General features: G+C 48.1%; 4 protein-coding genes across 4 annotated transcripts in view; all 4 read left to right on the top strand.

The window, feature by feature from the left end:
- TSPEAR (thrombospondin type laminin G domain and EAR repeats) overlaps positions 1-26266 on the top strand; it is a 103827-nt gene that overhangs the window by 27773 nt on the left and 49788 nt on the right. The gene's annotated exons all lie outside the window — the stretch shown is intronic.
- On the top strand, positions 2094-2810 carry LOC138078578 (keratin-associated protein 10-8-like). The gene has a single exon (XM_068971411.1). The coding sequence runs from the start codon at positions 2094-2096 to the stop codon at positions 2808-2810; it is 717 nt and encodes a 238-aa protein (XP_068827512.1).
- On the top strand, positions 11331-12050 carry LOC138078567 (keratin-associated protein 10-8-like). Its single transcript, XM_068971405.1, has one exon. It carries the CDS (start codon positions 11331-11333, stop codon positions 12048-12050), a length of 720 nt encoding a protein of 239 aa, XP_068827506.1.
- LOC138078586 (keratin-associated protein 10-8-like) lies at positions 21692-22408 on the top strand. Its single transcript, XM_068971415.1, has one exon. It carries the CDS (start codon positions 21692-21694, stop codon positions 22406-22408), a length of 717 nt encoding a protein of 238 aa, XP_068827516.1.

The raw sequence follows: 26266 nt of genomic DNA, 5'->3' as shown, positions 1-26266 counted from the left end.
TGAGAGAAGCCCTGTTTAGTCACTAAGTTGAGTTTAACTTTTTGCGACCCTATGGACTGTAGCCTGCCAGGCTCCTCTGTCCATGGGATTTCCAGGGAAGAATACTGGAGTGGGTTGCTATTTCCCTCTTCAGAGGATTTTCCCACCCAGGAGATCGAACTCACAGCTCCTGCATTGGCAGGTGGACTCTTAACCACCGAGCCATCTGGGAAGCCCTCAGGCCTATTAGAATGGCCAAAATTAAAACCCTCACAATATTGACTGTTGGCCAAGGATATGCAGCCACGAGAATGTTCACGCATTGCTGGTGGGAATGCAGAATGGCACAGCCACTTGGGGAAAGAGCTTAGCAGGTTCCTATCAAGCCAAACCTACAGTTCGCATCCGATCCAGCTCTGCCGCGCCTGGGTGTTTATCCTAGAGGAATGGAAACACGATCACAAAGAAACCTGTACACAGAGAATGTAGACAGCAGGTTTGTTCATAATCACCAAAGACAGGAAGTCATGAAAGTGTCTCCCAGCTGTGCAGTGAACAAATGGGGGAGGCCCCTCACCCCGGACACCGCACAGCAGGAAAGGGGATGAGCCCGGATGCACAGGGCACCACGGCCACTGCATTTTTGGAGCGAAAGAAGCCAGACCCCAAAGGCCACCCAGTGTACGATTCCATGTATGTGACCTCCTGGAAAAGCCACAGCTGCAGGGATCTTGAATCAGCACCTGCCTGGGGCTTTGGGCCGAGGGAGGAGCTGACTCCAGTGGACAGGAGTGTGGGGGCCTGTATGGTCTGATGGGGGTGTGTCTGCGTTTTTGAAAACTCAGAGAACGGCATATGGCAAAGAATGGGTCGAAGGCCAGAGGGGCGGGGCATCCAGCAGGCGCTTATTCTACAGGGCCAAGCCGGTGGACCTCCTCTCCCTCCGTCTGCTTTTTGCTGACTTTGTTGTTCTTTATTCTTGTTTTTCATATGTGCCTGCCTTTGCGCTCGCTCTTTTTCTGGACCGTGTACTCTCAAGTAGGTTTTTGTACATAATGTACGAGTGACTTCTTTTCAGAATAGCTGTCTTATCCGAAGTGCTCTAATCTCCATCTGCCTGATAATCCACTTTCCTCAGACTTTCAAGATTTGGTTGAACTGTCTTCAGGTATGTTGACTGGTGAGGAAAGTCGGATGCCAAACTCTCTGGAAGCTTTTAGGCTGTTTCCGCGTATTTGGCGTCAGACATTTCACCAGTGTGTCAGATATGCACCGTTTCCCGTTCATCTGTCCTAGTTTGGTCAGAGTCCCGGATCTGAAGCCCAGGTTTCCTCCCTTCTCTCCGGAGAACGCTCTGCCTCTCCCTTTGTTGTGCACGTTCTGACCCTGGAGACCCCATCTGATGGGGAGGGACCTTCCCTCCTTCCTGCTCTGTGCTGGAGACATGCCTTGTTCTTCTCACTCACCCCTTCCCCATCTGATGGGGAGGGACCTTCCCTCCTTCCTGCTCTGTGCTTGAGACATGCCTTGCTTCTTCTCACTCACCCCTTCTCCCATCTGATGGGGAGGGACCTTCCCTCCTTCCTGCTCTGTGCTGGAGACATGCCTTGCTTCTTCTCACTCACCCCTTCTCCCTTAGGCTGGTCTCTCCACTGTTCAGCCCTGCTGCTTGAGAGGGATGTCCGACAGCAGGGGACAGCACTGTCCCAACTGTGAGCTCTGCGATGCCAAGTCATGGAGACGGGGGTTCACAGCCACTCACCTGAGAGCGATAGAGACAGGTGGGAGGGGGAGCTGGCAGGCACGCACGGTGGGGCTTTGGGACCCTAGATTAATCCTGTGTTTGCTGAGAGAACCTCACACAGCTCAGGCGTGATCCAGCCCTCAACCAGGACATGCATTTTACAAGCAGCAAACTCCTGTGTAAATAAACAAGAAGAAATAGGGGTTCAAAACACCAACAAGGAAAGGGAAGCCTCAGGGAGCCTTCAGCTGGCCCTGCACACACCTTGACGGGGTATAAAAGGCCCACAGCCCTGAGCAGCGCTCACACACACACTGACTCACTCACTCACACTCACACCTCACCCTCCTCCAGCCGCACCGCCTCCACCATGGCCACCTCCGCCCTGTCTGTCTGCTCCAGTGACCTGAGCTACAGCTGCCGGGTCTGCCTGCCCGGGTCCTGTGACTCCTACACCGGCTCCTCCTGGCAGGTGGATGACTGTCCAGAGAGCTGCTGCGAGCCCCCCTGCTGTGCCCCCAGCTGCTGCGCCCCGGCCCCCCGCCTGACCCTCCTCTGTGCCCCAGTGAGCTGTGAATCGAGCCCCTGCTGCCAGCCAGCCTGCAGCAGCTCCTGCCCAGCCTTATGCTGCCAGCAGTCTAGCTGCCAGCCCTCCTGCTGCACCTCCTCCCCCTGCCAGCAGGCCTGCTGTGAGCCTGTCTGCTGCAGGCCTGTCTGCTGCAGACCCATATGTTGCACACCTGTCTCCTGCAGGCCCGTCTCCTGCAGGCCTGTCTGCTGCAGGCCTGTCTGCTGCAGGCCCGTCTGTTGCACACCCCTCTGCTGCAGGCCCGTCTGCTGTGAGTCCTCCCCCTGCTCAGCCTCCTTGTGCTGCCAGCCCAACCCCTGCTCCTCGGTCAGTTGCAGACCCTCCTCCTCCGTGTCCCTCCTCTGCTGTCCTGTGTGCCACCCCGCATGCTGCGTGCCCACCTTCTCCTGCCAGCCCAGCTGCTGCCGCCAGGCCTCCTGCGTGTCCCTGCTCTGCCGGCCCGCGTGCTCCCGCCCTGCTTGCTGTGTCCGAACCTCGGCCCCAGAGCCCAGTTGCTGACCTGGCACATTTCCAACTCCTTCCAGGGCCAACACTGGCTTTCACCTGAAATTTCTGTAGCCTTGAACCCAGTCTGGGGTCTCCTTCTGCCCCAGAATTTCCTGTGAGCAGCCTGGGATGGCTCCTGGTTCTTTCCAGGCCCTGAGTGTCAGCCAGCATCCTGCTCTCCATCCTTGTTGGTCATGGATTTTGTCCTGACCTAGGTGAAGGGTCTGCCTGCTAACAAATAAAGTCATTGTCATGCCCTCTTTGTGCCTTGAGTGCATATCTTTTCAAACCCTGGGAAAGACCTTTGTTGTGGAAAGTGGTCTGGGGTGTGTTAGAAACCTGGCCTTGAGTTGTATCCAGAACAGTAACATCACCAGGCACGGCTAACAGCACCCAGCTACTCTCTGCCAGGGTGTCCTGAGGCCATAGTTCCACGGCAGCCTCCAGTCCAGAGTATCCTGCTCACCTGTAGCCCCTGCATGAAGTGAGTGATGGGGTGGGAATTGGGCACAGGTTCAGGCCCCGGGCTTGCACACTGGGAACATGGGGGTTCCCTAGGGACAAAGGAGACCCCCCCCCCGTTTAGTAAACATTTGCCTTGAATACGTAAAGCTCCCCAGAAACAGCTTCAGACAGGCTGGTGCCAGCCTTTCCCTAGTGCCCGCCGTTCCCTAGTGCCCTGGACATGAGTGTGAGTTCTTCCCTCTGTGTGCGAAGGTCTGGATGGTGACAGCCACATGCAGTGATGTTGGGAGCCTGTGTGAGTCAGGGTTCTCCAGAGAAAGGACCAATAAGGCATGTGCACATATGCAGAGATTGATGTTGAGAAGCTGGCTTACACCCTTTGGAGGCGGGCAAGATCCAAATCTGCAGAGTGAGCTTCCAGGAAGAGTTGGTGTTGCAGCTACAAATGACCTGCTGGTAGAATCTCTTTCTCCTTGGGGAACTCAGTCTGGTCTCAAGGTCTCCAGCTGCTTGGATGTGGCCCACCCGCATTTTGTAGGGCAGTCTGTTTTACTCAGAGTCCACTGATTTCAGTATTGATCTCACCTAAGAAGCCACTGTGTCATGACATCCAGACATGTTTACCCAAACGACTGGGCACCATGGCCTGGTCAGTTGCCACTTGAAACTATCCATCACAGGGACCGACAGCCAAGGGGGATGGGCTATTTGGAATGGCAGGGGCTCTCAGGAATTCAAGTATTAAGGCAGCTATCCCTTGGGGGAAATATGGGGAGGAGGAACATATGCTGGCCCTTTGGGACAGTGCTGGGTAGGCAGACACCTGCGGGGCAGTGTGAAGGGCCTTGACTGGGGGCCTCAGATGTAATTGTACCTATTATAATATGCATGCTTGTGTGCTGAGATGCTTCAAGCGTGTCTGATTCTTTATGACCTTATGGGCTATAAGCTGCCCGACTCTTCTGTCCATGAGCTTCTCCAGGCAGGAGTACAGGAGTGGGCCTCTGTGCCCTCCTCAGGGGCTCTTCCTGACCCAGGGATCAAATCTGTGTCTGCTGCAGTTCCTGCTGGCAGGCGAATTCTTTACTGCTGAGCCACAGGGGAAGCCCAACTGTCATATAAGCCACATTCAAAAGTGAAAAAAGACAGGTAGAGTTTGTTTAATTACATTTTATTAAACCCAGCATATGCAAAATATTAAAAGAGATGGGAATACCAGACCACCTTACCTGTCTCCTGAGAAACCTGTATATGTGTCAAGAGGCAGTGATTATTACCCGATATATAACAGTGGACTGGTTGCAAATTGGGAAAGGAGTCTGAAGGCTGTATATTGTCACCCTACTTATTTAGCTTATATGCAGGGTACATTATATGAAATGCCAGGCAGGATGAAGTACAAGCTGGAATCAAGATGGTTAGGAGAAATATCAACAAGCTCAGTTATGCAGCTGATACCACCGTTGTGGCAGAAAGTGAAGAGAAACTAAAGAGCCTCTTGATGAGGGTGAAAGAGGAGAATGAAAAAGCTGATGAAACTCAGCATTCAAAAAACTAAGATCATGGCATCTGGTCCCATCATTTCATGCCAAACAGATGGGGAAACAATGGAAACAGTGACAGACTTTATTTCTGGGGGGGCTCCAACATCACTGCAGATGGCTGTGATTTCATGACTACAGCCATGAAATGAAAAGATGCTTGCTCTTTAAAAGAAAAGCTATGACCGACCTAGACAGCATATTAAGAAGCAGAGGCATTACTTCGCCAACAAAGTTCTGTCTAGTCAAAGCTGTAGTTTTTGCAGTAGTCATGTATGTATGTGAGAGTTGGACTGTGAAGAAAGCTGACACCAAAGAACTGATTATTTTGAACTATGGTGTTGGAGAAGACTCTTGAGAATCCCTTGGACAGCAAGGAGATCAAGCCTGAATATTCATTGGAAGGACTGATGCTAAAGCTGAAGCGCCAATACTTTGGCCACCTGATGTGAAGAACTGACTCATTAGACAAGACTCTAATGTTGGGAAAGTCTGATGGCAAAAGGAGAAGCAGGCAGCCGAGGGTGAGATGCTTAGATAGCATCATCGACTCAGTGGGTATGAATTTGAGCAAACTCTTTTTACTTCAAGATAGTGGAGGACAGAGGAGCCTGGCGTGCTGCAGTCCACAGGGTTGCGAAGAATTGGACTTAACTTCATGACTGATCAGCAACAATCCAAAAGCTTAGCGTTTCAAACCATCTGATATTAACGAAGTATCAGCACCTCACCAGGGTCACTGCCTGGGAAGGACCAGACTTTGTGTGTGCCAACAGAACCCATTGCTCTGGCTGTTTAGACTTTTCTTCCTCTCCTTCTCACCTACACCTGCCCAATTCCCCACGTGCTCCTGTATGTCTCCTCACTTGGCCGTTTGTCTTCTTTCTTTCTGGTTTTTGCTCTTCAGGTTTTTTTAACCTGGACCTGTTTGAAAGTCTTTCTTTCTTTCTTTTATTTTTATTTATTTATTTTTTTACTTTACAATACTGTATTGGTTTTGCCATACATTAACATGAATCCACCAGGGGTGTACATGAGTTCCCAATCCTGAACGTCCCTCCCACACCCCTCCCCACATCATCTCTCTGGGTCATCCCAGTGCACCAGCCCCAAGCATCCTGTATCCTGTATCGAACCTAGACTGGTGATTCGTTTCTTACATGATAGTATACATGTTTCAATGCCATTCTCCCAAATCATCCCACCCTCTCCCTCTCCCACAGAGTCCAAAAGTCTGTTCTATGCATCTGTATCTCTTTTGCTGTCTCTCATACAGGGTTATTATTACCGTCTTTATAAATTCCATATATATGTGTTAGTATACTGTATTGATGTTTTCCTTTCTGGCTTACCTCACTCTGTATAACAGACTCCAGTTTCATCCACCTCATTAGAACTGATTCAAATGTATTCTTTTTAATGCCTGAGTAATACTCCATTGTGTATATGTAGCACAGCTTTCTTATCCATTCATGTGCTGATGGACATCTAGGTTGCTTCCATGTCCTGGCTATTATAAACAGTGCTGCGATGAACACTGTGGTACACGTGTCTCTTTCAATTCTGGTTTCCTCAGTGTGTATGCCCAGCAGTGGGATTGCTGGGTCATAAGGCAGTTCTATTTGCAGTTTTTTAAGGAATCTCCACACTGTTCTCCATAGTGGCTATACTAGTTTGCATTCCCACCAACAGTGTAGGAGGGTTCCCTTTTTCTCCACACCCTCTTCAGCATTTATTGCTTGTAGACTTTTGGATCGCAGCCATTCTGACTGGTGTGAAATGGTACCTCATTGTGGTTTTGATTTGCATTTCTCTGATAATGAGTGATGTTGAGCATCTTTTCATGTGTTTGTTAGCCATCTGTATGTCTTCTTTGGAGAAATGTCTATTTAGTTCTTTGGCTTATTTTTTGATTGGGTCGTTTATTTTCCTGGAATTGAGCTGCAGGAGTTGCTTGTATATTTTTGAGATTAGTTGTTTGTCAGTTGCTTCATTTGCTATTATTTTCTCCCATTCCGAAGGATGTCTTTTCACCTTGCTTATAGTTTCCTTTGCGTGCAGAAGCTTTTAACTTTAATTAGATCCCATTTGTTTATTTTGCTTTTATTTCCAGTATTCTGGGAGGTGGGTCTTAGAGGATCCTGCTGTGATTTATGTCGGAGAGTGTTTTGCCTATGTTCTCCTCGAGGAGTTTTATAGTTTCTGGCCTTTCGTTTAGATCTTTGATCCATTTTGAGTTTATTTTTGTGTATGGTGTTAGAAAGTCTTCATAAAGTCTTTAATGACTTTGTTACCACATTGCTTCTTTTTTGTGTTTCGGTTTTTCTGGCTGAGGGGAGTGTGGGATCTTGGCTCCCTGACCAGGCACTGAATCCACACCCCATGCACTGGGAGGTGGATCCTTAACCACGGGACCTCCAGGGGACTCCCATCATTTGTCTTGTTTCTTTAAATGTTTCTCCAAGAGGGAAACATGAGTCGAGTGTTTTCCAAGCTCTTGCTTATGTGAAAATACACTGCTGTTCTCTTTACTTGAGAAAGATACAAGGGGCTTCCCAGGTGGCACTGCTGGTAAAGACTTGGCCTGCCAATGCAGGAGAAAGATGTAATAATTTGAAAATGGGAAAAATCAGCCTTAGTCCCCAGTGCTCCCCTAGATGCTCTGTGTCTTTCACTGTTTGGTGGGAGAGGTCCAGGGTCCACCTGGTAATAGTTCATTTCCAGACCAGACTGTCAGCCGTTTCTTCCTGCCTGGAGATGGAGCTGCCCTTCATTGGGTTCATTTAAAAACTACCAACTTGGAAAACTCAGCAGTGGCCACAGGACTGGAAAATGTGAGGTTTTATTCCAATCCCTAAGAAAGGCAATGCCAAAGAATACTCAGACTACGCACAATTGCACTCATCTCACATGCTAGCAAAATAATGCTCAAAATTCTCCAAGCCAGGCTTCAACAGAACATGAACTGTGAACTACCAGATGTTCCAGGTGGTTTTAGAAACGGCAGAGAAACCAGAGATCAAATTGCCAGCATCTGATGGATTATGGAAAAAGCAAGAGAGTTCCAGAAAAACATCTATTTCTGCTTTACTGACTATGCCAAAGTCTTTGACTGTGTGGATCACAATAAACTGAAAAATTCTGAAATGGGAATACCAGACCACCTGACCTTCCTCTTAAGAAATCTGTATGCAGGTCAAGAAGCAACAGTTAGAACTGGACGTGAAACAACAGACTGGTTACAAATAGGAAAAGGGGTACATCAAGGCTGTATATTGCCACTGTGCTTATTTAACTTCTATGCAGAGTACATCATGAGAAACGCTGGGCTGGCTGAAGCACAAGCTGGAATCAAGATTGCCGGGAGAATTATCAATAACCTCAGATATGTAGAGGACACCACCCTTATGACAGAAAGTGAAGAAGAACTAAAGAGCCTCTTGATGAAAGTGAAAGAGGAGAGTGAAAAAAATTGGCTTAAAGCTCAACATTCAGAAAACAAAGATCATGGCATCTGGTCCCATCACTTCATGGCAAATAGATGGAGAAACAGTGGAAACAGTGGCAGACTTTATTTTGGGGGCTCCAAAATCATTGCAGATGTTGACTGCAGCCATGAAGTAAAAAGACGCTTACTCCTTAGAAAAAAAGTTATGACCAACCTAGATAGCATATTAAAAAGCAGAGACATTACTTTGCCAACAAAGGTCCATCCAGTTCAAGCTATGGTTTTTCTGGTAGTTGTGTATGGATGTGAGAGTTGGACTGTAAAGAAAGCTGAGCACAGAAGAATTGATGCTTTTGAACTGTGGTGTTGGAGAAGATTCCTGAGAGTCCCTTGGACTGCAAGAGATCCAACCAGTCCATCCTAAAGGAAATCAGTCCTGAATGTTCATTGGAAGGACTGATGCTGAAGCTGAAACTCCAATCCTTTGGCTACCTGATGTGAAGAGCTGACTCATTTGAAAAGACCCTGATGGGGGAAAGATTGAGGGCAGGAAAAGAAGGGGATGATAAAGGATGAGATGGTTGGATGGTATCCCTGACTCAATGGACACGAGTCTGAGTAAACTCCAGGAGTTGGTGATTGATAGGGAGGTCAGACGTGGTGCAGTCCATGGGGTCACAGTCGGACATGACTGAGCGACTGAACTGAACTGACTGAATGTATGTTTATAGTGGGCTCTAAAAATCCAGTGCTCTTGAATTCATGAGGCCCTTCCAGTCCAAACACACGCACCTTGGTGCACTCAGCTCAGAGTGGTTCGTGTTCAGTCATGCCTTTACTGTTCTATCCTGGCTCTTCCTTCTTCCTTGTTAGCAACGGAGTGATCACGTTTGTTGTCCGCGAAACACATGGTCTGTTTGTTAAATTTTCTCTCATCATACTTGGGGATTTATGCTTTACCTCTGTTGGGCTTCCCTTGTGGCTCAGCTGGTAAAGAATCTGCCTGCAATGTGGGAGACCTGGGTTTGATTCCTGGGTTGGGAAGATCCCCTGGAGAAGGGAAAGGCTACCCATTCCAGTATTCTGGCCTAGAGAATTCCTTGAACTGTATAATCTATGGGGTCTCAAAAAGTCAGACATGACTGAGCAACTTTCACTACACTCTGTTGGAGTAAGAAGCTGCACCTCCCTCCAGTATTCTTGCCAGAAAATCCCATGGACAGAGGAACCTGGCAGGCTACAGTCCATGGGGTCACAAAGAGTCGGACACAACTGAGCCCCTGGGCAAGCATGCACACTTTCCCTCTGTGGATTGGAGGAACCAGCAGTGTTTGTGCTGAAAAACACAGGGTTGATTTTCTGTGGTGTTAATTTTGAGGTTTCCCGCCTCTGTTGTAAATTTTCAGCACAGCTGCCTGGTGGTAAACTTCCTTGGACATGTGCTTCCTTCTGCTTGTAGCCCTGAAGTTGGCCTGGGGGAAGGCCTGGGTAAGAGCCTCGATCCTATATACAGATGGCGGCTTCCAGTCCCAGTCCTGATACTTTGGGCTGTGTGACCTGGACATGGTTGCTTAACTTCTCTGTGCCTGGGCTTCCTCACCAATTACAGTAACTTTCCTGCTGAGTGGATGTGAAATCAAGTGCCTTGGCAGGTGTAGAGCGTTCAGATCACCACCTGGCCTAGAACAGGTGCTCAGACAGTGTCATCTGACCCCACAGCCATGGTCAGGGCCTCCGTGATGGCCACTGCCCAGATGTCACCGTCTTTCCCAGAGTCCGCCCTTGCTGACTTTCTGTTCCAGGCTCCCTGGGACCACATCTGCTTGTATCCACAAGGAAAACCATCTCTTGCCTGAGCTTTACTTTTGGGTGTTTTCTGAGGTCCTCGAGTCTCCGCTGCTCACAGGTGGGCTCTCCAGGAGGAGACCCTCCCTCTCTCTGAGTCTTTCAGGGCATCCCCCTTGAGGAAGGCAAAGCTGGCCTAGGGCTTGTTAGCTCGGCTGTGAAGTGTGGGGTGCACAGGGTGTGCTGTGAGCAGTTGGGTCTGGGTGAAAGGTTGATGAACGTGGGCCCTGACTCAGACACCTGTGAGCGCTGCTCCCTGTAGAGATCTCCTAACAGACTCCACGTATGCCCACGCTCCGTTAATGCTCCTCTCAGGCACACTGGCTGGGCTGCAGGGGACTGGATGTCTCTCTCGCCATGCTTCCTGCTGGCAGAGCAGCTGCTGAGGCGGGAGTGCTAGGACCTTCCATGAGCCCCTGCTGAACATGACCCTCAGCTGGTTCCACGGTCACATCCCCTGGACCAGTTGCATTTTACAGACGTGCACATGTCACTTGACACCTAAGTTTAAAAATGCGTAAAAGTCAAAATAATATTGAAGTACTGTACCTCAAACAGGGGAGAGCTGCGACATCTAAATTCACCAATTTAGACACGATCACCTCTAAACCTCACCCAGCACTGTTCCTGTTGTTCAGACACTCAGTCGTGTCTCGCTCTTCAGGACCCCATGGACTACAGCACAGCAGGCTTCCCTGTCCTTCACCATCTCCCAGAGCTTGCACAAAGTCTTGTCCATTGAGTCAATGTTGCTATCTAACCAACTCGTCCTTTGTGTCCTCTTCTCCTCCTGCTTTAATCTTGCGCAGCACCAAGGTCTTTTCTAATGAGTCAGCTCTTTGAATCAGGTGGCCAAAGGATTGGAGCTTCAGCTGCAGCATCAGTCCTTCCAATGAATATTCAGGGTTCATTTCATTTAGGATCTTACCTAGATATTTTCTATATCTTTTCTGGAGCCAAGCAAAGCAGAAATGGGAAACCATCCTGCAACATGGGATATTTACGCTCACGGGTTTAATGAGTGAAAACAATTGTGGAAACTATGCCAGCACTAATGAGGGGCTCAGGTTGCCAGCTGTCAACCCCAACAAGGAAGAGAGGGCCTGGGAGTCTCCTTTGGGGACAACACAAGCCAGGCCCAGGTATAAAAGCCCTACATCCCCAAGCACCTCACACACACAGCTCGTACACTCACACACACTCAAACCCTCCTCCAGCCCCACCGCCTCCACCATGGCAGCCTCCACCCTGTCCATCTGCTCCAGCGACCTGAGCTATGCCTGTCCAGAGAGCTGCTGCGAGCCCCCCTGCTGTGGCCCCAGCTGCTGCGCCCCGGCCCCCCGCCTGACCCTCCTCTGTGCCCCAGTGAGCTGTGAGTCCAGCCCCTGCTGCCAGGCAGCCTGTAGCAGCTCCTGCCCAGCCTTGTGCTGCCAGCAGTCTAGCTGCCAGCCCTCCTGCTGCACCTCCTCCCCCTGCCAGCAGGCCTGCTGTGAACCCGTCTGCTGCAGGCCTGTCTACTGCACTCTTGTCTGCTGCAGTCCTGTCTGCTGTGAGGCTTCCCCCTGCTCAACCTCCTCATGTTGCCAGCAGTCCAGCTGCCAGCCCTCCTGCTGCACCTCCTCCCCCTGCCAGCAGGCCTGCTGTGAGCCCGTCTGCTGCAGGCCCGTCTGCTGCAGGCCTGTTTGCTGCAGGCCCGTCTGCTGCACACCTGTTTGCTGCAGGCCCGTGTGCTGTGAGGCCTCCCTCTGCTCAGCCCCCTCGTCCTGCTGCAGACCCTCTTCCTCTGTGTCCCTCCTTTGTCGCCCCGTGTGCCGCCCCGCCTGCTGCGTGCCCATCTCCTCCTGCCAGCCCAGCTGCTGCCGCCCAGCCTCCTCCGTGTCCCTGCTCTGCCGGCCCGTATGCTCCCGCCCTGCTTGCTGCATCCCAACCTTGGCCCCGGAGCCCTGCTGCTGACCTGGCATGTCACCCCAGAGCCAGCCGAGCTCAGGTTCCACCTGTGACTTGGTCCTCTGTCCTGACCTGGGCTGGGTGGTTGCCCTCACTCAGGACGAGGTCCCTGATGTCTCCACTGTCCTGACTGACTGACCTCTCACACCTGTCCCAGGAACCCCGACCTCATGGCTCTTTGGGGCTTGTGCCTCCAGGGGCCGTCTCCCGCTGTCTCTGGGTCACCTGCCCTCCTACCCGTCCAGATCCTCTGCCTGGGTCACTTGGCCTCAACTTCCAACCTGTAAGCGCCCCATCAGGCACTGGGATAAATAAACTCACATCATCACCTGATCTGCTCCCTTTGTGTGATTCCCTGGTGGGCTGGGTGCAGGGGTGCAAGGAAACACACGATTGTGACCTGACACTAGTCTCCTCCAGCCAAGAGCATTTCTGTCGGTAAGCGAGTGTGTGACTCACTTAGTCATGAGTGAGACCCCATAGACTCTAGCCCACCAGGTTCTTCTGTCCATGGAATTCTCCAGGCTAGAATACTGGGGTGGGTTGCTCTTCCCTTTTCCAGGGGATCTTCCTGACTCAGGGTTTGAACCGGGATCTCCTACATTGCAGGCAGGTTCTTTACCGTTTGAGTCACCGGGGGATCCCCGGCAGTAAGTGACTGAGACCCCAAAGGGCATGGGCCTGACCCCTCTGGGTAGGGTCGCCAGGTGGGGCTCCTGCTTCTCTAGGAAGTCAGTGCCTGCTCAGGCCCTGGCCTGGGGCTGGTTCCCTGCAGACCTGTCATGGTCTAGGGGTTTCTCAGGCTCCCTGGACTGTTCCTGTCCACTTGAAACATAGGGACCAACTGGCCCCTTGAGTCCGCTCCATGTGGATGGCCTAAGGACCCCGTGTGACACAAGCTGTATGTGGCTGGGGTCACCCCTTTTGGTCTGCCAGTGGGTCTGCACGTTTAGCAGAAATGTGGTGGGAGGTTGAGATGCTGGACTTGAAGAGGACAGCACAGGGCCACCTGGGAGGGAAAGAAACAGAGTGGGTCTCACAGCTGCCCAGCCCACCCCCTCGAGAATGATTCCACGACCCAGGCCAGAAACCCAGGTGGAGTGCCATGGATCCCTCAGTTTTAGAGCTGGTCTGGGAATTGGGGGCAGTGTGGGGCAGCTAGTCTGGGGTCAGGATGCCAGAGAGAAGAGAGCTGTTCTGAGGAACTCCCCTGTCCACGGAGGGTCTCCCTTAAATGTCCCCTGAGAAATGATAAGCAAACAGGTGTGAGGCTGAGCCTGGCAAAACCCATAGAGTTAGTTGGACTGATTTGCAGAGATGAAAGAGCCTTAAAAGGACCTGCCCCCACTGCCGGTTGGAAATATTCATAAGTCTCAGGACATGGGTTTGCTCTTCCCAAGGATGTTGCCTCAACTCTGAGAGAAAATAGTAGGAATGGAAGAGGAGAAATTAGCACAGACCCCACAGATATTAAAAGGGAAATGCAATAAGCAATTAAGGTAATATGGACTCATTCCTTGAAGACATAAATTACCAAAATTCACTAAAAAAAGAGCAGATCTCCTCAATTGTCCTGTATCAGCTTAACATATCTTGTTTTTTAGGGCAGTTTTAGGTTCACAGCAAAACTGAGTGGGAAGTACAGAGCTCCTATATATCCCCACCCTCACACAGGCACAGCCTACCCCACCATCAGTATCTTGTGGTTTGATGCATTTGTTACAAATGGGCTACATTCGTCATAATGGATAAACCTACCCTGACATGTTAATATCACCCAAAGTCCATAGTCTACATTAGAGGTCACTCTTGCTGTTGCTAAGTTCTATGTGTTTTGATAAATGGGTTATAACACCTGTGGACCATTACGGAATAGTTTCCCTGCCCTAAAAGTCCTCTGTGCTTCATCTGTTCATCTCTTCTTCCCTGCTAACCCCTGGCAACCACTGATCTTCTTCCCGACTCCATGGTTGTGTCTTTTCCTGAATGTCATATCCCTGGAAGCATCAGGAGTGGAAACTTTTCAGATGGGCTTCTTTCACTTAGCAATGTGCACTTACGTTTCCTTCATGTGCCTTCATGCCTTGATAGCCTTTTTCTATTTTTGTTATTGAGGTAAAATATTCATAACACAAAGCTGACAACCTTAATCATTTTGGTATTAAGTATATTCATAACCTTGTGTAACCATCACCACTATCTGCACTCGGTACTCTTTATCTTGCAAAACACACTCTATGCACATGAAACAAGAATCTCCATACTTCCTTTCTCACAGCCCCTGGAAAGCATCATTCCACTTTTTGTCTCTAAAGTACTTCGTGTAAGTGAAATCACAAAGTATGTGTCTTTTTGTGACTGGCTTATTTATCTTACCGTAATATCCTCATGGTTCATCCATAATAGTGCCAGATTTACTTCCTGTTAAAGGGTGAATAATACTCCATCCTATGTGTATATCTCATCTTGCTTATCTTTTCATCCCTCAGTGAACACCTGAATGGCTTCCTCTTTTCAGCTATTGTGAAAAATGCGTCTATGAGTTGGTTTTACAAATATCTCTTCAAGATTCTGCTTTCATTTCTTTTCAGCATAGACCCAGTAGAAATACTGGATCAGACAGTAATTCTACTTTTAATTTGTTGAGGAACCATCATACTGATTTCCACATAGCTGTACCGGTTCATGTTCCCACCAACAGTGCACAAGTGTTCCAGTGTCTTCACAGTCTCACCAATATTATGCTGTTTTTTTAAATAAATGGTCATTATACTAAGAGGTGCAAGGTGGTACCTCACTGTAGTTTTTATTTGCATTTCTCTAATGTTACTTGTATTGAGTATATTTTCATTGCTTATGGGCCATTTGTATACCTTCTTTGGAAAAATGTCTATTCGTGGCCTTTGCTCATTTTTGAGTTAGGTTTTTAGTTGTTGTTTTTGAGTTTTGGGAGTTCTCTATACATTCTGGATATTAATCTCTTATCAGCTATATGATTTGCAAATGTTTCCTCACATTTCATGGGTTACTTTTGTTCTCTGTTGATACTACATTTTCATGGAAAAATTTCAAAATTTTTGTGAAGTCCAGTTTTTATATTTTCTGATGCTGACTGTGTCATTGGTGTCATATCCAGGAAATGACTACCAAATTCAAGGTTGTGAAGTTTTGTCCTATTTTTCCTTCAAAGAGTTTTATAGTTACAGGTCTTACATTTGGATTGAGGATCCTCTTTGTGTTAATTTTGTGTATGATGTTACGTATGGATCTAACTTCATTGTTATGCATGTGAATATCCAATTTTGCTAGAACCATTTGTTGAAAAGACTGTCTTTTCTCCAATGAATGGACTTAATGACCTTGTCAAAAATAGTTTGACCTAATGTGTGAGGGTTTATTTTGGATCCTGTATTCTCTTCCATTGATCTCTATGTCTGATTCTGTGCCAGTACCACTCTGTTTGATTACTGTCGCTTTGTAGTGAATTTTGAAATCAGGAAGTATGATTCCTCTGGCTTTCTTCTTTTTCAGGATTTTTTTTTTTTCGGTTATTAAAGGTCCCTTAAGATTCCATATGAATTTTAGAATGAGTTTTGTTTTTCCTGTGGAAAATCATCAAGATGTTGATAGCAATTGTATTAAATATATAGTTTGCTTTGGATAGTAATGACATCTTAACAATATTAAAGCTTCCAGTCTATAATAATGGGGTGTCTTTCCATTTCCTTATGTCTTCTTGCATTTCTTTCAACAATGATTCGTACTTTTCACTGGATAAGTTTTTGACCTCCTTGATTAATTTCTAAGTATTTTACTTTTTTGATGATATTCTAAATGGAATCATTTTTGTAATTTCCTTTTAGGGTTATTTATTATTAGTGTAAAGAAATGCAACTAATTTTGTTATATATTGACTTTGTATCCTGCTGTTTTGCTGAATTCACTTATTAGTTGTAATGGTTTTGTGTGTAGCTATGGAATTTTTAGGATTTTGTACATATGAGGATTATGTATATACAACATCTATGAACAGAGATGATTTTACTTCTTCTTTTTCAACTTAAATGCCTTTTATTTTCCTTTTGTCCAGCTGCTCTCCTAGAACTTCCAGGACTGATGAATAGCAGTGGCAAAAGTGGGCAATCCTGCCTTGCTCCTGATCTTAAAAGAAAAGCTCTCAGTCTTTCAGCGTTGAGTGTGATGTTTGCTGTGGGTCTTTCAGATGCGTATTTTTTTTTTTTATGTTGAGGCAGTTTCCTTCTGCTTTCAGTTTGTTGAGTGTTTTTATCATAAAAGGTGTTGAATTTTGTCAAGTGCTTTTTCTGCATCAATTGAGATGATTATGTATTTCCCCCTCCATTCCATTAATGTGGTGTGTTATATTCATTGATTTTCATATCACTCCTTCCACCCTTGCATTCTGGCAGGAGATCCCCCTTGGTCGTGGTGTACAATTGTTATAATTTGCTGCTGAATTCAGTTTGCTAGTATTTTGATGAGGATTGTTGTAAGAGACTGAATGCTTTTCCTCTAAGAGCAGGAGCCAGACACAGGTGTCCTCTCTCTACATTCATTCAACATCTTACTTAAGATCACCTCTTGTGCAACAAAATAACAAATACAAGGGTGCATACCCAAGAAATAAAATCATCTCTACTCACAGAGGGTGTGATTGTCCACATTGAAACCCTTAATAATCTACAAAAAGACTTGTAGAAACATGAGGGTTTAGCAAGTTGAAGGATGCAAGCCTGGAGTAATAAAAATTCATTATATTTCTTGGACTTCCCTGGGAGCTAGTTCGATAAGAATCCACCTGCCGATGCAGGGGACATGGATTCGACCCCCAACTGGGGAAGATTCCACAGGCCGTAGAGCAACGAAAGCCAGTGCACCACGACTGCAGCCTGCACGCCGCCGTTACTGAGGCCTTCACACCTAGGGGGCCTCCCAGGCGGCTTAGTGGTAGAGAACCCACCTGCCAGTGCAGAAGACAAGGCGATGCAGGTTCGATCCTTGGGTGGGGAAAATCCCCTGGAGGAGGAAATGGCAACCCACTCCAGGATTCTTGCCTGGAAAATCCTATGGACAGTGCAGCCTGTTGGGCCACAGTCCATGGGGGTCACAAAGAGTCAGACACGACTAGCAACTGAGCGAGCATGCATGTACACACTCTAGGACCTGCAAGCTACACCTACTGAGCCTCCCTGCTGCAACCATGGAAGCCTGTGCACTGCAAGCCCAGACTCCACAACAAGAGAAGCCACCGCAATGAGAAAGCCCAAGTATTGCAACCGAAAAAGCACTCAGACAGGAAAGGAAACCCAGCACAACCAAAAATAATAATAATAATAAATAAACAAGGAATTTTAGAAACTACTTATATTTCTATATAATACCAATAAAATTGAAATAAGGTTTTTGTTTAAATGTATGTTAGAATTAAAAACTGAGAACAGGTATAAGTTTTACAGAATATGTACATAATGACATCTATAAAAACACTGATGAAAGAAAAAGAAGACACAGATAAGTGTAGAACTAGACCATGTCTGCATGTTTAAACATTATTATGATGTCAGTTGCTCCAAACTGGGGCCTCCCTGGTAGTTCAGCTGGTAAAGGAGCTGCCTGAAATGCAGGATACCCTGGTTTGATTCCTGGGTTGGGAAGATCCCCTGGAGAAGGGATAGACTACCCACTCCAGTCCTCTTGGGCTTCCCTGGTGGCTGAGATGTTAGAGAATCTGGCGGCAGTGCAGAAAACATGGGTTCGATCCCTGGCTTGGAAAGATCCCCTGGAGGAGGGCTTGGCAACCCACTCTAGGATTCTTGCCTGGAGAATCCCCATGGACAGAGGAGCCTGGCAGGCTACAGTGCACGGGGTCACGAAGAGTTGGACACGACTAAGTGAGTAAACACAGCACATCATCTCCAAATTGATTTATAGATTCAAAGTAATTCCAATAACAAATGGAGTTTCTTTGTTGGTATCAATAAGTTGACCCTAAAATTATTTGAAAGGCAAAGGAGCTCAAGGAGCCACAACATTTGAATGGGGAAGAAAGTTGGAGGTTTCACCCTATCTGACTTCAGTGTTCACCATAAAGCTATAATAATCAAAACAATCCAATGCTAGCGAAGGTACAGGCCCAGATGAATGACACAGAAAAGGAAACTGGCCCACACAAGTGAAATCAATTGATTTTTTATAAAAGTGCAAAGGCAGATTGGAACAATGGATGTCTATATGCAAAACAAAAAGTAAGCCTTGACACGTACCTCAATTTTTACTTAATGTAAAACTTTAATCAAAGTGTTTCAGAGACCTAAATATAAAATGTGAAAGTTTTAAACTTTCAGAGGAAAACATAGGAGAGAATCTTGTGACCTTGTGGTTAGGCAGAGTTCTTATATTCAATACCAAAAGCGCGATCGCTAAAAGACAAAAAGGAATACCCTGGACTTTATCAGTATTAAACTATTTTGTTCATCAAAAGACTCTCTTAAAGAATGAAAACACAAGCCATAGACTGGAGAAAATATTTGCAAATCACACATCTGACTAAAGTCCTTGTATCCAAAATATATAAAGAACACTCAAAATCCAACATCAAGAAAAACTAACAAAGAAAAGGGCCTAAAGATTTGAAGAAATACCAAAGAAGATGCAGGGATGGCAAATAAGCATATAAAATGATGCTCCACATGATTACTCATTAGGGAAGTGCAAATTAAAACCTCAAAAAAGTCCCCTTCATACCTATGAGAAAGGCTAGAATGAAAAACAATTAACATGCCAGTGTTGGCAGGGTTGTGGAGAAACTGGAGCTTTGATACATAAAATAATATCATAAATGACACAGACACTGTGGATAAGTTTGGCAAATAGGTACATTAGAGAACCTCACCATATCACTGGTCTTTGGGGAAATGCAAGTTTGAATTATGCTAAGGTAGTGCAGCTGCTTCTAAGTCGCGTCAGTCGCGTCTGACTCAGAGCGACCCCATAGATGGCAGCCCACCAGGCTCCTCTATCCCTGGGATTCTCCAGGCAAGAACACTGGAGTGGGTTGCCATTTCCTTGTCCAATGCATGAAAGTGAAAAGTGAAAGTGAAGTCGCTCAGTCAAGTCTGCCTCTTAGCGACCGCATGGACTGCAGCCTACCAAGCTCCTCCATCTATGGGATTTTCCAGGCAAGAGTACTGGAGTGGGTCGCCAGTGCCTTCTCCAATACTAAGCTACTACTGCATACCTATTGTTGTTAGGTTACTAAGTGAAGTGAAGTGGAGTGAAAGTTGCTTAGTTGTGTCTGACTCTTAATTTTCCAGGCCAGAATACTGGAGTGGGTAGCCTTTCCCTTCTCCAGGAGATCTTCCCAACCCAGGGATTGAACCCAGGTCTCCCACATTGCAGGCAGGTTCTTTACCAGCTGAGCCATAAGGGAAGTCCAAGAACACTGGGATGGGTAGCCTATTCCTACTCCAGCAGATCTTCTCGACCCAGGAATTGAACCAGGATCTTCTGCATTGCAGGTGGATTCTTTACCAACTGAGCAATGAGAGAAGCCCTGTTTAGTCACTAAGTTGAGTTTAACTCTTTGCAACCCTGTGGACTGTAGCCTGCCAGGCTCCTCTGTCCATGGGATTTCCAGGGAAGAATACTGGAGTGGGTTGCTATTTCCCTCTTCAGAGGATTTTCCCACCCAGGAGATCGAACTCACAGCTCCTGCATTGGCAGGTGGACTCTTAACCACCGAGCCATCTGGGAAGCCCTCAGGCCTATTAGAACGGCCAAAATTAAAACCCTCACAATATTGACTGTTGGCCAAGGATATGCAGCCACGAGAACGTTCACGCATTGCTGGTGGGAATGCAGAATGGCGCAGCCACTTGGGAAAGAGCTTAGCAGGTTCCTATCAAGCCAAACATACAGTTCCCATCCGATCCAGCTCTGCCGCGCCTGGGTGTTAATCCTAGAGGAATGAAAACACGATCACACAGAAACCTATACACAGAGAACGTAGACAGCAGGTTTGTTCATAATCACCAAAGACAGGAAGTCATGAAAGTGTCTCCCAGCTGTGCAGTGAACAAATGGGGGAGCCCCCTCACCCCGGACACCGCACAGCAGGAAAGAGGATGAGCCCGGATGCACATGGCACCACGGCCACTGCATTTTTGGAGCGAAAGAAGCCAGACCCCAAAGGCCACCCAGTGTACGATTCCATGTATGTGACCTCCTGGAAAAGCCACAGCTGCAGGGATCTTGAATCAGCACCTGCCTGGGGCTTTGGGCCGAGGGAGGAGCTGACTCCAGTGGAAAGGAGTGTGGGGGCCTGTATGGTCTGGTGGGGGTGTGTCTGCGTTTGTCAAAGTCAGAGAACTGCACACAGCAAAGAGGGGGTCGAAGGCCAGAAGGGCAGGGCATCCAGCAGGCGCTTATTCTACAGGGCCAAGCCGGTGGACCTCCTCTCCCTCCGTCTGCTTTTCGCTGACTTTGTTGTTCTTTATTCTTCTTTTTCATATGTGCCAGCCTTTGGGCTCGCTCTTTTTCTGGACCGTGTACTCTCGAGGTGGTTTTTGTAGATAATGTACGAGTGGCTCCTTTCCAGAATAGCTGTCTTATCCGAAGTGCTCTAATCTCCATCTGCCTGATAATCCACTTTCCTCAGACTTTCAAGATTTGGTTGCACTCTCTTCAGGTATGTTGACTGGCTGAGCAAAGTCGGATGCCAATCTCTCTGGAAGCTTTTAGGCTGTTTCCACGTATTTGGCGTCAGACATTTCACCAGTGTGTCAGATATGCACCGTTTCCCGTTCACCTGTCCTAGTTTGGTCAGAGTCCCGGATCTGAAGCCCAGGTTTCCTCCATTCTCTCCGGAGAACGCTCTGCCTCTCCCTTTGTTGTGCAAGTTCTGACCCTGGAGACCCCGTCTGATGGGGAGGGAACTTCCCTCCTTCCTGCTCTGTGCTTGAGACATGCCTTGTTCTTCTCACTCACCCCTTCCCCATCTGATGGGGAGGGACCTTCCCTCCTTCCCTGCTCTGTGCTTGAGACATGCCTTGTTCTTCTCACTCACCCCTTCCCCATCTGATGGGGAGGGACCTTCCCTCCTTCCCTGCTCTGTGCTGGAGACATGCCTTGTTCTTCTCACTCACCCCTTCTCCCTTTGGCTGGTCTCTCCACTGTTCAGCCCTGCTGCTTGAGAGGGATGTCCGACAGCAGGGGACAGCACTGTCCCAACTGTGAGCTCTGCGATGCCACGTCACAGAGACGGGGGTTCACAGCCACTCACCTGAGAGCGATAGAGACAGGTGGGAGAGGGGAGCTGGCAGGCCCGCACGGTGGGGCTTTAGGACCCTAGATTAGTCCTGTGTTTGCTGAGAGAACCTCACACAGCTCAGGCGTGATCCAGCCCTCAACCAGGACATGCATTTTACAAGCAGCAAATTCTTGTGTAAATAAACAAGAAGAAATAGGGGTTCAAAACACCAACAAGGAAAGGGAAGCCTCAGGGAACCTTCAGCTGGCCCTGCACACACCTGGATGGGGTATAAAAGGCCCACAGCCCTGAGCAGCGCTCACACACACACTCACTCACTCACACTCACACCTCACCCTCCTCCAGCCCCACCGCCTCCACTATGGCTTCCTCTGCCCTGTCTGTCTGCTCCAGTGACCTGAGCTACAGCAGTCGGGTCTGCCTGCCCGGGTCCTGTGACTCCTACACCGGCTCCTCCTGGCAGGTGGATGACTGTCCAGAGAGCTGCTGCGAGCCCCCCTGCTGTGCCCCCAGCTGCTGCACCCCGGCCCCCCGCCTGACCCTCCTCTGCGCCCCTGTGAGCTGTGAATCCAGCGCCTGCTGCCAGCCAGCCTGCAGCAGCTCCTGCCCAGCCTTGTGCTGCCAGCAGTCTAGCTGCCAGCCCTCCTGCTGCACCTCTTCCCCCTGCCAGCAGGCCTGCTCTGAGCCTGTCTGCTGCAGGCCTGTCTGCTGCACACCCGTCTGCTGCACGCCAGTCTGCTGCAGGCCCATCTACTGCAGGCCCGTCTGTTGCACACCCCTCTGCTGCAGGCCCGTCTGCTGCAGGCCCCTCTGCTGCAGGCCCGTCTGCTGTGAGTCCTCCCCCTACTCAGCCTCCTTGTGCTGCCAGCCCAACCCCTGCTCCTCGGTCAGTTGCAGTCCCTCCTCCTCCGTGTCCCTCCTCTGCCGTCCTGTGTGCCGCTCCACATGCTGCGTGCCCACCTCCTCCTGCCAGCCCAGCTGCTGCCGCCGGGCCTCCTGTGTGTCCCTGCTCTGCCGGCCCGCGTGCTCCCGCCCTGCTTGCTGTGTCCGAACCTCGGCCCCAGAGCCCAGTTGCTGACCTGGCACATTTCCAACTCCTTCCAGGGCCAACGCTGGCTTTCACCTGAAATTTCTGTAGCCTTGAACCCAGTCTGGGGTCTCCTTCTGCCCCAGAATTTCCTGTGAGCAGCCTGGGATGGCTCCTGGTTCCTTCCAGGCCCTGAGTGTCAGCCAGCATTCTGCTCTCCATCCTTGTTGGTCATGAATTTTGTCCTGACCTAGGTGAGGGGTCTGCCTGCTAACAAATAAAGTCATTGTCATGCCCTCTTTGTGCCTTGAGTGCATATCTTTTCAAACCCTGGGAAAGACCTTTGTTGTGGAGAGTGGTCTGGGCTGTGTTAGAAACCTGGCCTTGAGTTGTATCCAGGACAGTAACATCACCAGGCACGGCTAACAGCACCCAGCTACTCTCTGCCAGGGTGTCCTGAGGCCATAGTTCCACGGCAGCCTCCAGTCCAGAGTATCCTGCTCACCTGTAGCCCCTGCATGAAGTGAGTGATGGGGTGGGAATTGGGCACAGGTTCAGGCCCTGGGCTTGCACACTGGGAACATGGGGGTTCCCTAGGGACAAAGGAGACCCCCCCCCCATTTAATAAACATTTGCCTTGAATACGTAAAGCTTACCCCAGAAACAGCTTCAGACAGGCTGGTGCCAGTCGTTCTCTTGTGCCCTGGACATGCGTGTGAGTTCTTCCTTCTGTGTGTGAAGGTCTGGATGGTGAGAGCCACATGCAGTGATGTTGGGAGCCTGTGTGAGTCAGGGTTCTCCGGAGAAAGGACCAATAAGGCATGTGCACATATGCAGAGATTGATGTTGAGAAGCTGGCTTACACCCTTTGGAGGCGGGCAAGATCCAAATCTGCAGAGTGAGCTTCCAGGAAGAGTTGGTGTTGCAGCTACAAATGACCTGCTGGTAGAATCTCTTTCTCCTTGGGGACCTCAGTCTGGTCTCAAGGTCTCCAGCTGCTTGGATGTGGCCCACCCGCATTTTGTAGGGCAGTCTGTTTTACTCAGAGTCCACTGATTTCAGTATTGATCTCACCTAAGAAGCCACTGTGTCATGACATCCAGACATGTTTACCCAAACGACTGGGCACCATGGCCTGGTCAGTTGCCACTTGAAACTATCCATCACAGGGACCGACATCCAAGGGGGATGGGCTATTTGGAAATGGCAGGTGCTCTCAGGAATTCAATTACTAAGGCAGCTATCCGTCTGGGGAAATACGGGGAGGAGGAACATACGCTGGCCCTTTGGGACAGTGCTGGGTAGGCAGACACCTGCGAGGCAGTGTGAAGGGCCTTGACTGGGGGCCTCAGATGTAATTGTACCTATTATAATATGCATGCTTGTGTGCTGAGATGCTTCAAGCATGTCTGATTCTTTATGACCTTATGGACTGTAACCTGCCTGACTCTTCTGTCCATGAGCTTCTCCAGGCAGGAGTACAAGAGTGGCTTTCTATGCCCTCCTCCAGGGGCTCTTCCTGACCCAGGGATCAAATTTGTGTCTGTTGCAGTTCGTGCTGGCAGGCGAATTCTTTACTGTTAAGCCACAGGGGAAGTCCAACTGTTATATAAGCAACATTTAAAAGTGGAAAAAGACAGGTAGAGTTTGTTTAATTACATTTTATTAAACCCAGCATATGCAAAATGTTAAAAGAGATGGGAATACCAGACCACCTTACCTGTCTCCTGAGAAACCTGTATATGGGTCAAGAGGCAATGATTATTACTTGATATATAACAGTGGACTGGTTGCAAATTGGGAAAGGAGTCTGAAGGCTGTATATTGTCACCCTACTTATTTAGCTTATATGCAGGGTACATCATATGAAATGCCAGGCAGGATGAAGTACAAGCTGGAATCAAGATGGTTAGGAGAAATATCAACAAGCTCAGTTATGCAGATGATACCACCCTAATGGCAGAAAGTGAAGAGAAACTAAAGAGCCTCTTGATGAGGGTGAAAGAGGAGAGTGAAAAAGCTGATGAAACTCGACATTCAAAAAACTAAGATCATGGCATCTTGTCCCATCATTTCATGGCAAATAGATGGGGAAACAATGGAAACAGTAACAGATTTATTTTTCAGGTGGGGGGGCTCCAACATCACTGCAGATGGCTGTGATTTCATGACTACAGCCATGAAATGAAAAGATGCTTGCTGTTTAAAAGAAAAGCTATGACTGACCTAGACAGCATATTAAGAAGCAGAGGCATTACTTCGCCAACAAAGGTCTGTCTAGTCAAAGCTGTAGTTTTTGCAGTAGTCATGTATGTCTGTGAGAGTTGGACTGTGAAGAAAGCTGAGCACCAAAGAATTGATGCTTTTGAACTATGGTGTTGGAGAAGACTCTTGAGAATCCCTTGGACAGCAAGGAGATCAAGCCTGAATATTCATTGGAAGGACTGATGCTAAAGCTGAAGCGCCAATACTTTGGCCACGTGATGTGAAGAACTGACTCATTAGACAAGACTCTAATGTTGGGAAAGACTGATGGCAAAAGGAGAAGCGGGCAGCCGAGGGTGAGATGCTTAGATAGCATCATCGACTCAGTGGGTATGAATTTGAGCAAACTCTTTTTACTTCAAGATAGTGGAGGACAGAGGAGCCTGGCATGCTGCAGTCCACAGGGTTGCAAAGAATTGGACTTAACTTCATGACTGATCAGCAACAATCCAAAAGCTTAGCGTTTCAAACCATCTGATATTAACGAAGTATCAGCACCTCACCAGGGTCACTGCCTGGGAAGGACCAGACTTTGTGTGTGCCAACAGAACCCATCGCTCTGGCTGTTTAGACTTTTCTTCCTCTCCTTCTCACCTACACCTGCCCAATTCCCCACGTGCTCCTGTATGTCTCCTCACTTGGCCGTTTGTCTTCCTTCTTTCTGGTTTTTGCTCTTCAGGTTTTTTTAACCTGGACCTGTTTGAAAGTCTTTCTTTCTTTATTTTATTTATTTATTTATTTATTTTACTTTACAATACTGTATTGGTTTTGCCATACATTGACATGAATCCACCAGGGGTGTACATGAGTTCCCAATCCTGAACACCCCTCCCACACCCCTCCCCATATCATCTCTCTGGGTCATCCCAGTGCACCAGCCCCAAGCATCCTGTCTCCTGTATTGAACCTAGACTGGTGATTCGTTTCTTACATGATAGTATACATGTTTCAATGCCATTCTCCCAAATCATCCCACCCTCTCCCTCTCCCACAGAGTCCAAAAGTCTATTCTATACATCTGTGTCTTTTGCTGTCTCCCATACAGGGTTATCATTACCATCTTTCTAAATTCCATATATATGCATTAGTATACTGTATTGGTGTTTTTCTTTCTGGCTTACTTCACTCTGTATAATCGGCTCTAGTTTCATCCACCTCATTAGAACTGATTCAAATGTATTCTTTTTAATGCCTGAGTAATACTCCATTGTGTATATGTAGCACAGCTTTCTTATCCATTCATCTGCTGATGGGCATCTAGGTTGCTGCCATGTCCTGGCTATTATAAACAGTGCTCCGATGAACACTGGGGTACATGTGTCTCTTTTAATTCTGGTTTCCTTGGTGTGTATGCCCAGCAGTGGGATTGCTGGGTCATAAGGCAGTTCTATTTGCAGTTTTTTAAGGAATTGCCAAACTTCTCCATAGTGGCTGTACTAGTTTGCATTCCCACCAACAGTGTAAGCGGGTTCCCTTTTCTCCACACCCTCTTCAGCATTTATTGCTTGTAGACTTTTGGATCGCAGCCATTCTGACTGGTGTAAAGTGGTACCTCATTGTGGTCTTGATTTTGCATTTCTCTGATAATGAGTGATGTTGAGCATCTTTTCACATGTTTTTTAGCCATCTGTATGTCTTCTTTGG

This window comes from Capricornis sumatraensis, chromosome 1, assembly GCF_032405125.1.
Source record: "Capricornis sumatraensis isolate serow.1 chromosome 1, serow.2, whole genome shotgun sequence".
Taxonomy (NCBI): domain Eukaryota; kingdom Metazoa; phylum Chordata; class Mammalia; order Artiodactyla; family Bovidae; genus Capricornis; species Capricornis sumatraensis.
Note: the sequence above shows the minus strand (reverse complement) of the source record. Positions and strands in the feature narration are given on the sequence as shown.